General features: G+C 40.0%; 1 protein-coding gene across 1 annotated transcript; it reads left to right on the top strand.

Annotated features, from left to right (window-relative positions):
- The first annotated feature begins 466 nt into the window (after nt 1-466).
- Nucleotides 467-6,126, top strand: KCNK18 (potassium two pore domain channel subfamily K member 18). The gene is made up of 3 exons (XM_026067074.1): nt 467-683; nt 1,805-1,951; nt 5,303-6,126. The coding sequence occupies exons 1-3, from the start codon at nt 467-469 to the stop codon at nt 6,124-6,126; spliced, it is 1,188 nt and encodes a 395-aa protein (XP_025922859.1).
- Nucleotides 6,127-11,098: the final 4,972 nt, after the last annotated feature.

Consider the following 11,098-nt stretch of genomic DNA (forward strand, 5'->3'; position numbering starts at 1 on the left):
CCTTTTTTGACTAATTTTAATTTTCTCTGTTCATTTCTGGAAGAATGTTGTATAGAAATCCATCACTTTGTGCATTTTGCCTCCTGAGAGTTAGACATTTGCTTCCACTGTGTCAATGAGAAACTGTAGTTTAGAACAAGAAACTTGAAACATGAGTTGGCTCCAGTAGAAACCCACAGAAGCTGGTCATCTGTGTGCATTACAGCACTCACAGATCAATAGTAATTCAGGGACACAGAGTGGTGTATCATCAACTGAAAAATATTTTAAGGCTTGATTAGTTGTGCTCTTTTTCCATTGGGACCGTAGTGCAATCTACACTTATAAAGATGTGGGATCTGAAAGCCTGAGGCAGAACAATCCTTGTTTTCACAGGAGAAGCTTCTCTAGGATGCAAAAGCTTTTACATCTTCATCCTTTTTTCTAAAAGCTGTCTCTCTTTCATTAAAAAAAAATAGAACTTAGGATGGCGCCAACATCACAGCCTCTGCAAGGTAAAAGGAGATGCAAAAAAATATTTTGGGCAGTGTTTCCTCATGCCTGCTTCATCCTGTCTCTTGTGATCTATGCTTTTCTTGGGGCTCTCATGTTCTCCCATATTGAAGGTAACCGGAAAGTCAATTTAAGTGAAGGATATAGGAAATTTCTGCAGAATCTGTGGTCCATCTCCAAAAATTTATCAGGTATGTACAGGGAGTTACTCATTGCCTTTCTTTCTGAATGAGATTTTTGCCTTTCAAATGCATTCATCAAAATAATAGTTGAGCATGAAAACAGGGTTTTCTCTCTGCTTAGCTAATGACTGATATTGTTTGCTTATCTCCCTTCACTGTAATTTTGTCTTTGCAAGCTTCCTTGGTCCCTGTGCTCCTGCCTGAAGATATTTTTCCTGAGGTGCCTGTGTTCTTTCTTTCAAGTTAACTAAGATCATGAAGGAAAGGCTGAGATTTCCGTGGAATCTCCCTCTGATTTCTGGGAACTGAATTTTCGGGCTTAGGAAGTCTCTTCCAGCACTCACTTCCCAGCTCTGACCCTCCCTACCAGCCCTCTGGCGATGGGGGTTTTGGCTGCCAGCTAGAGGGCTGGATGGAGCCACTGTATGTTGTTGCACCCTAGAGCCAGTAGTGCTGCTGGAGGGGCAAAGGAGAGGAGAAGGGCTATAAAAGCCTCTTGGCTCTCTGTCATGGGCTCTTCTCCTGCTTGGACTTTCGCTCAGGAAGCTGTGCTGAGATGATGATCCTCCCATTGCTGTTTGGGACAAACCCCCTTGTAGAAAATTCTCTTCAAGCACAGTTGAGCCACACTGAGGAGGAATGAGAGGGTGCAGACACTGAGAGAAGGCACGTATTCACAGCAGGGCACTGGGCAGTGCCACCACTGTAGTTTATGCTGGTCGTGTCCTGAAGACTCCACAGTCCTAGTGCCCCATTTGGTCTTTGGGTCAGAAGATGACTAAAATCCTGGGGAGTGCAAAATGAAACATGAGATGAATATCCAATCTTACTTCTCTATCATCTTCCTTCTTGCATGGCTTCTTTGTGCTTATTTTTATGTCATATTTTGACTTTGTTGCAACACTGCTTGTTTATTCCATGTTTGTTTTTCCACCAAAGCCGCCAGACTCCGCTGATGTTTTTCAGTGGGAAAAGGGGGGGTGAGGGTAAATATTTTTATCTTCCAAAAGAATAGGAACAAATCCTCAGCTGGAGTAAACTGTCTTCCCTGGAATAACAGACTTAGGCTGGCTGGTCCTTGACTGGGGATCTGCAAACACTCAGTGTATGTCCTGTTGTTATTGTAACAGATAACATGACAGAAAATGAGGAGGTATTTAAGGAAAAAATCCGCGTGCTGCTCACCACAGCTGAACGAGACTGGTTTGTCAATCCAAAAGACATATGGACTTTCTTTGGGTCCCTCTTTTTTTGCTGCACAGTGTTCACAACTGTGGGTAAGTTCGGAGGTAAAGTGCTCCCTACAGAATCAAATGCCAGAACTGTCTTCTCTAATGTGCTTCTTCCAGGGAATCAAAAATAAAATAAAATAAAATAAAATAAAATAAAATAAAATAAAACCCAGCCATAACCCCCCCTCCTTGAAATTTTCTCCTGAGTATCCACAATGAGTCCACTAGGGGTTCTGCAAACACAGATTGTGTTGTTGCAGCTCAGTCACAGAGACAGGTCAGAATCTAGGTAATAGTGATGGCACATGTTAATTAGCTCTGTCATTACATGCATACCATAACATATGCTTAAATATGACATATGCATAAGACTGTTTTATTAAAATAGAACTCCAGTTTTCAGGCAAACCTTATCTGTCCCACTGTTGTGCTTTACGCTGGATAACATTTTCTTCACTGAAAGAGGTAATTCATTATGCATATATTGTTTTCAAATTGCTTCACAGTTGCTTATGTCTAACCTAGCTTTGCAAGTCTATGGCTTTATAATTAACATGTTGTTCACACTTTTCTGGCTTAACAGTGATGTTTAAATCACACTCTGAAATCTTTCATTCTGACTGCATATTTCAAAGAAGGACCTAGATCCAAACAAAAACATTTGCTCTGGTTTTGGCGTCCTCCGCTTTGCTAAACACAGCTTTTCAAGCTCATTTCCAATGCTGCTTTTATTCTTCTGGTAATCTTTCTCAAATGCTGACAAGCACAGGCATTGGCTATCTAAATACTTGGTCAGAATTAAGCTGGATGGGGAAGAGTCCCACAGCATTGTATCAGATTGCAAAGACATCTCTCCATGGCATTAGGATATATTCAAGATCTCAGCGGAGTCTTTCACAGAACAAAAGGTGCATTTTATAAGGAGCCTGTCCTATGCAAAGGCAGTGAATAGTGTGAGAGTTAATACGTTCACTTGGAGCATGTAGGAGACCCTTGCTGTCTAAGTCAGAGCAGAGACTTGAACCTCAGGCTCTTATAAAATTGACCATCTTCAAACTCAGCTTCCTGCAGGCCTGAGAGTACTGCTGGCTGTTGTCCAAGCATGCCTCCCTCAGTACTGCATGCTGGAGCACTTCTGTTTTGTACAGATAATGACATACTTTTTACTTCACAGGTACATTTGAATAGCTTAATACTTCTGACACAAACTGGAGATGCAGACTTAGAATTCTCACCACAGTGAATATTTATTAGTACAAACAGAACTGAACTTGGAACAGTTGAAAGAGTACATTTTATCAGAAAGCTTTGACTTCAGCAAGCTGATGAAAAATCACATTGTTGAAAACTTCTTGCCTAGATATATTTGTCTTGTCAATGGGACATGGGACTTTAGAAATGTGTCCATACACATTAACCCAACACAATTATTACTAAACTACCATTATTTTTGGTCTTCATAGCTCTGGGTATTATGAAGGCTTCCTAGGTAAGGTCTGGATTTTGAGCTGAGTTTTGGAAACAGTAGGAAGCCTGGAATATTTGTTGCTAACAGGTGGCTATTCCCATTGTGGTGGGTTTGTTATTTGCAATAGTAGGAATTCTTAAACCACTTCAGGTGGGAGTCAACTTAGCTACCTTTAACTATCTAGAAGAAGCAAGGCATTAGTCTAAAGATCAGCAGTCTGAACTGCCATTTCTGTAGTGTCTGCAGAAGTTGCCCACTGGCTCACCTCAGCTAGATTTCTGGATGGCTAAATTTAAGCTCAAGATAAGTTTTAACCTTTGGGACTGCACTAGGTATTTTTAATGTGTGGAAATCAAGAAGAAAGAAAAGAAAATCACTCTGCACAATAACTGTAATAATTAATCTTCACTGATTGCTTCAGCAGTAAGTATTAACCTTCCCAATTAATGAGTAGGGAACAGAGTGAGAGAGAATAAACAGTCTGTCAGTGCATCACAGCAAATTTGTGGCCGAGGCTGGATTCAGACCAAAGGCTACAGCAGCCCTTAGCGAAAATGAAGATGAATGGCCAAAACTTATTAAGGAAGACATACCACAGCATATGAGCTAATAATGTTACAGACTAAATACATACCCTAGAAGATCATCTAGAAAGAAACAATGTTTTTGAAGGGACAGAAGAAATACTTTATGTCTCTTTGGAGGAGGAAAAAAAGAAGGGTTGCTAAACTTCAGTACAATTAATATTTCCACTGTACTGGAAAAACTAACTCACAATTTAAGTTTCATATCCAAGATGTTAGAGGAAGTAAATATAAATACTCAAATTGAATTTAGGGGAAGGGCACATCTTTTGCTACCATTTTATGTGTCATAAAGGTTGTATGACTGGTAATTCATTCCTATTTGTTTCAATTGATATTTGTAAGCTTTAGTACTCTAGAATAAACATGTGTTTCCTCACCTGATGCTTTGTTTTTCTGTGTACATGTAAGAGACTGAAAACTATGAAGCCAGTACAAATATAAAGTTGATACAACATCTGTCATTACAGCTAGAGCTGATGAACTAGAGATGATTTCAAATTACATTATTAGCTTACCATTCATCACAAGTAGTTTTGGCAAAGAAATAAAGTTTGAGGGTATGGTTCTCATTGTTTCAGTTTGAACCACAGTGCTGTCCCAATTTCAAAATTCACACCAGATCATCCAGATCTGAATCTTCCCAGAGCTCAGAGCTGCACCCACAGAAATCATTCAGTTGTACTGTGAGATCTTGGAGTCCAGTCAGGAGATGATCCCCAGCTCCTTATGCATTCCAGGAGAGCAGAGGCAATTAGCCCCCACCAAGCATCAGTACAAAATTAGCTGTTGTCTCTCTGAACTCAGCCCTCAGCCTGACTTCTCTGCCAAGGGATCCTGGGGTCCATGACCTCTCTTGCTGTCTTGCCTTCTGGACTCCACTCAGCCCAGAAGCCCAGATCAGGAAAACCTTCCTAATAACAGCCTCCACCAGGCCACAGCCACCACACCGGTCTTTGACTAGCCCAGCTTTTTGCTTCTCATACAAACAGCCTGCCTGCTCTCTTCCCTAAATGGCCTCTTGTTGTCATGCAGTGAAGTCAAACAACCAATGCAGATACAGTAGGAAGAGTTAATTCAACAGAACTGGCAAACCCCAAACCTCCTAATACTCAAAGAGGTAGGATGCTCTGAGATCATTAACATTTTAGACTCAGAAGTTTTAACACCTTCAAATCAAAGCTAAAAAGAACACTATGCTATGGACTAATATACCTCTTTAAAATTGACAACTGTAAAAAGCTTGGCTTGGGTTAATACATAATAAATCACAATATTCTCTCTCTCTCTCTCTCTCTCTCTCTCCCCCTTTCCCTTCTCTTCCCTATTTTGTTTTTGTTCAAGGCTATGGTAATACCTATCCCATGACACGGACTGGGAAATATCTCTGTATGTTGTATGCTTTATTTGGCATCCCTCTGATGTTCTTGGTCCTGACAGACATGGGAGACATCCTTGCAACCATCTTATCCAAGTGTTACAATGAATTCAGAAAACTACAGTCAAAAATTCTAGCCTCTAAACTCTGTTCTGTATCTACGTGTAAAACAGAGAGTGAAACAAAATCCAGAGCATCAGTGCTGATGAAGTCTAAAGTAGTCATAAATGAACCCTTGAGTATTGTGGAAGTGCTGAAAAGTCAGTCAGCTGTTAAAAGGAAGTCAATCCAATATTGCAATGCTGAAATTTTTGAAATGTTAATTGCCAGAGAAAATGAATACACAAAAACATCAAGAACTAAAAGCATTGAGAGATGGAGTTCATGTCCTGAACTAGAGAGGGGAAAGAAAATGACAAGTGTAATTGAGAATTTTGACAAAATAGGAAAAGAGTTAGAAAAATTAGATGTGCCCATTGTATTGATGGTACTAGTTATCTTTGTGTACATCTCCTGTGCAGCTGCTATTCTTCCAAACTGGGAAACCAGGTTGGATTTTCAGGAAGCCTTCTATTTCTGCTTTATCACCTTGACAACTATTGGGTTTGGAGATACACAACTGGAACATCCCAAGTTTTTCTTGTTTTTTTCCTTCTATATCATTATTGGCATGGAAATTGTTTTCATTGCTTTTAAGCTTGGCCAAGACCGCTTAATTGTTTTTTATAAAAAGGTGATTTCATTCTGTGGGGATAAAAAGATTACACCAAAGAAGATATATCCAAAATAAGATGAGTCATTTCTCCCTTGTAAGCACTGGCCACTGCAATCAGATGAAGCTGCTACTGTATATTTCCTCTCCATGCCTTGGGCTTGCAAGAGGCATATTTTCCTGTGATTTCCTGTGAGAATCTGCTGTAAACTAGCTGAATACCTCAGGAGACACTAAGTGTAGACATCTCTAGGGAGTGCTTTCCAAGAGGAGTCCCATATCATAAATAATAAAAAAAGATGACGCATGATAAAAGAACAGAAAGCTCTACCTACCAGCACTCCCTAGCATCTCTTTGCAAAGCTCTGATTTTCCATAACCTTTCTACCCTCTCTCCCCCAAACAGCCAGGTTAGGATTTTCTCTTTCAGCACTTGCCCAAGCAAGGCCCATCTCTGTCCTGCCACCCAGGCTGCAGCCAGGGACAGCTTGGTTGTGGCTATCAGTAATGAAGTGTGACTGAATGCTATTGTAATACGATTCATTGTCTGAGAGAGTTAGAGAGAAGTACAGACCCAGCTGTGTTTCATGGTGTCCAGCTATAAATGTGCTTATGAGAAGTTCTGCTCTTGTGAAGAACATACGGGGGAAGGCACACAGAAAACCTGAAGCTGCACTATAGCCACTGAATGAAGGCCACATCTTTGTTGTTAAAAAAGCATGATGATTTGGGGACACTAATCCCAGAAATCCTTACTTCTCATGACAGTTTTACTCTGAACAAGCTGCTTCACTTCTGTGAGTTCCTTGACCCACTCATAGAAAGAAGGGCACAACCTACCTATTTCATGGGGATCTGGTGAAGACCCTGTAGTTCTATACCTGTGGAGCACACTTGTGTGACTAATGCTGTTCTTCAAGATTTTATTTATATTATTCATAATGTGAATCATGCTAGCAATGATAGATATTTTTGTCTGTTAAAAATGTATAACACCCCATAAAAGAAACCATTGACTTTAACTGCCTCTTAGCTTGAACGTTATATGCATATACTGAAGGTGAATGACAACTCTAGTTATAAAAGCATGCTTGATCGTGACAGAATGTACATTATTTTTACTAGGAAGCTTGCTGTTTGAAGTTGAGATTTTCAGAATATTTATACAGTATCTTATTTCTGTTACACTTCATGTACGTGGTAATTTATATCCAGCCATTATTAATAATTATTGGTGTTTAAGCACTGATGATATGCAAAATGCATAATGTGCAAAATATATGGAGTGATGATATATACAAAAGTGCTTTATAAGGTTAATAATAAAGAACATAGCAGCTGGAAGGAACTCTAGTAAGCTTTTTAATGTTTTAATGTTTTTAATGCTGTGATTTTGGCTTCACGTACAATGCCCTTCCATTCAGACTGTTCTCATATTACCTCATTTCTTGTCTGTGAATTAAAATTTATCAGTATAGAACTTTGGACTTGATTCAATATTCTCAGAAATCAATGAAAAGACTCGTATGATTTAGTGGGCTTTGGATCAGAGAACTGCACTTCCTGTTCCTCAGGCTTTTTCCTTATGATATGCCTAATGCTTCCAGTGTTAGTAAGAACTGGTCTTTAAGTTACATGACTAGCTGCTCAGTGAGATCACATTTATGCATAAGGATTAATCTAGAATTTGTCTGCCATATAGATTTCTCACTCAGATGGTAACTTGATTGTTTCACATTTCGTTTTTTGGTCTTAGGGAATTTTGGTTGCAAATTGGCTGCAAATGGATTCTGCACCAAATCATTCTAATTATGGCCAAGAGAGGGCAATAAGCAGCTTGCCTTGTTATAGAACTTTTCAGTTGTGGGGATAAAACCAATTTTAGCGTAGCAGAAAGAGCAAATCACATCACCATGCCACTCTGTAAAATCATGGTGTGCCTGCCTTTTGAATACAGTGTGCAGCTCTGGTCCCCCAACTCCAGAAAGAGAGAACGAAATGGCAAAAAGTTCAGAGGCCAGGGAAAAGGATGAACAAAGGTATGGAATAGCTTCCTCATGAGAGATGTAGACTAGGTCTCTTTAGTCTGGAAAGAGGCAAGGGACTATGTGAGAGAGATCTCTAACATCACGAGTGGCATGGAGGAGGTAAACAGGGGCTGACGGAATCATTGTTTAACATCTTCCGTTAAAAGATCTAGAGGATGCCAAATGAAACTAGCATGTGGCAGGTTTAAGAAAAGAAAATGGCTTTTCACACAACATATTATTAAGCTGTAGATACTCCTTGCCATGGGAGGCTGTGGAAATTAAAAGTTTACATTAGATCAATGGGAGACAGGACAAATTCATGAAAGAAAAACTTGGAAAACAATTAAAGATAGCACTTCTGGCTCAATAATCACTGTGTCCCAAATTGACAGAGTCTGAGGAAGCATCTCTACAGTCTTTCTGTGTCCTTAGGTTTTTCCTTTGGCAATTTGGTCTCTTTCTGAGACAGAATACTGGGCTAGATGGTCTTGTGACCAATTTCTGTGCCTGTAATGTGGTGAAACAGATTGTTACGTAAGTAACTAAAAAAAATATTCCACTAAATCTAATTTCTGAAGAGATATTCAGTTTCAAATATATGTGCAAGGTAGATCCACTCCCAAGATTTCCTGAACTAGCGCACACTGTTTCTGCTAAATATATCACAAAAATAATGTGATTTAGGCAACACAACACAACTAAGCTGCAGCAAACATGACATAGTCATTTGCCTTGTGTTGGGGACCTAAAGAAGTGTGGAGAGCTCAACACACACCCACATGTCAGGGGTAAAAAGGCATCTATGTCTCCTTTACAGGTGTGCTAAACATTGATCTTATACATATTGGAATGCCTGGCCCTAATTTTCTCACTTTCAAAGTTGAAAAACAACCTCCTAGATGAGAGAGAAGCATGCAGCAGCACTGTACTGACATTGATAGTAACAATTCAGTCTGTATAGCATGATTTGAATATAGCTAAGTAAAAAAAGCAACAGAGCTAATGAAGATGAACCAAAGTAGTGAGCAGTGGCTCATTTAGTGAGCTCCAGGCATAAATATTTATGAATTGACTACTCTTATCATGGTCTAAAGCCTAGTAGAATTCACAGTCTCTCCCTCCAGAAATTTTATTCTAAAAAATTGACAAGGAAATCAGCTTTGTTTCCATCAAACCAGCACAAAATACTACTTTTCATAATAACTTCCACCATGTGCTGCTGGAGATGGTGGATTAGCAGTGAAGGGCTTCATGGAAGAACTTTTCTATCAGGAAAGATGTGACTGATGGGAAAGAGTTGCTTGATGTCTAACCCACAAAGGATATGAGTTAATGCAGACCCAGCTGGAGAGCTTTACAGATCAAATATACTTGGTGCTGAAAGATGCTGGATCAGTCACTCCTGATTGGGCCAAGATGGCAGCTGTCATGAGCACACAGAAGAGGAGAGGAAGGTATTCCTGGTGTGGAAATTATAAAGAAAGAGGTGGAGGAATGAGTGTAAGGAGAGGAAAACAATGTTTGGGCAGAAGAGTTGGAAGAAATGAAGGGAGAAAATGACAACAAAGGTACAGGAAGGAGTAATTTGCTATCTAGTCATAAACATGTTTTAGAAATACTTGAGATGTACCGAGTATACAGCAAAGGCTGATGCCTCTGCCCTGGAGAAGGCTTATGTAGCCAGCTCTCAGGTTGGAGAGCACTTCAGAGATCAGTATAGTGGTCACAGTCACTGGGCTCCAGCACATGTTTCAGCACAGCAGCCACGGGGAGGCCAGAGGAGTCTGTGCAAAGAGCCCCCTTGAGAGGAAAAGAGACAGAAAGAAGATACAGGGACTAGACTGAAAAGCCATTAATGAAACCACAGAAATTATGCCTCTTATTCTCTGCTTCTTCATTTAAAGAATGGCAATCCATTCAGAAGCATCTCTTACACGAGCAATATGTTTGAGGACTCAGGAAATTCTTAATGGGATGTAGGACTTGTCATCTGTGTGCCAGTAGTTCAGATGTAGTCCAGATTTTAGTGGGCTAAATGTTAATAACATCTGATAGCACTTTGATGGCCTTTATGCTTTTTCAACCTGTTCCAGGTGGGGATGCACCCACATCACAAAAACACATAATGAATGCTAATAGCATGCATGATGGCAGCCTCAGCAGAGGCAAAAGCTGAGACCCCAGCTGAGAGAAGTCCCTGTAGTCCCCTTTGCTTCCAGGTTCCCAGGATACCTTGTGATCCTAATTTCCAGACCACAGGCTGTATCAAATGTAGCATGTGTGGCTGCTGCATGCAATCTGTGTGTTTGGTAAACCAAAAATGAAGATCTTTTCCTTTCCCGTGGGTTTCACAAACTGAACACTTCTTTTTTTCTTTTTTAAATAAAGACCACCATCACAGGCTGTACTCAGCTGTTCTGCCAGGACATATTCCTATATGCTAAAAGCAACTTAAACTGTTTAGTTAGGCTAACTTTCCCTTTCTTCCTAACCCATCCCCCATATATATGGTAGGAAAAACATGTCTCAAGCCATCCAAAACTATATCCTGCATTACACACAGGGCAAGGGAGATCAAGTTGCACAGGATAATTTCCAGTCATGTTTGTTAAAGTACATAGGCACAGATGGTGACAGAAATATTAGAAATTTGCTCCATCACTCATAGCAAATAATAGCTGCTTGAGGACAACAGATCTATCACGTATCAGGCCAATATTTTCAGGATAGAGGTCCAAGGTCTATGTGCAAAGCTTCATGGACAATGGAGTCCATGAATGCATTGGCTGTGCGTGCCAACAGCTACTCATCTGCACATGGTGTTCATTATAGAGTTTTAGGAAGTCTTGGACAAAATTTGGTTGGAATGTGTTCTCACAGTTTTCCATGTGAATCTAAGCTTTTTCTGCTTTTAAGTTGAAAATTCAGTCTCTCAGTAGATATCATCTAGTTCTTTTGAGGTTAGTTCAGACTGTTCCAAACTGATGAAATTAACAGTGTCTGAGGAGGGCCAGAGCCCT

The sequence above is a fragment of the Apteryx rowi genome, unplaced genomic scaffold (assembly GCF_003343035.1).
Source record: "Apteryx rowi isolate R43461 unplaced genomic scaffold, aptRow1 scaffold_253, whole genome shotgun sequence".
NCBI lineage: Eukaryota > Metazoa > Chordata > Aves > Apterygiformes > Apterygidae > Apteryx > Apteryx rowi.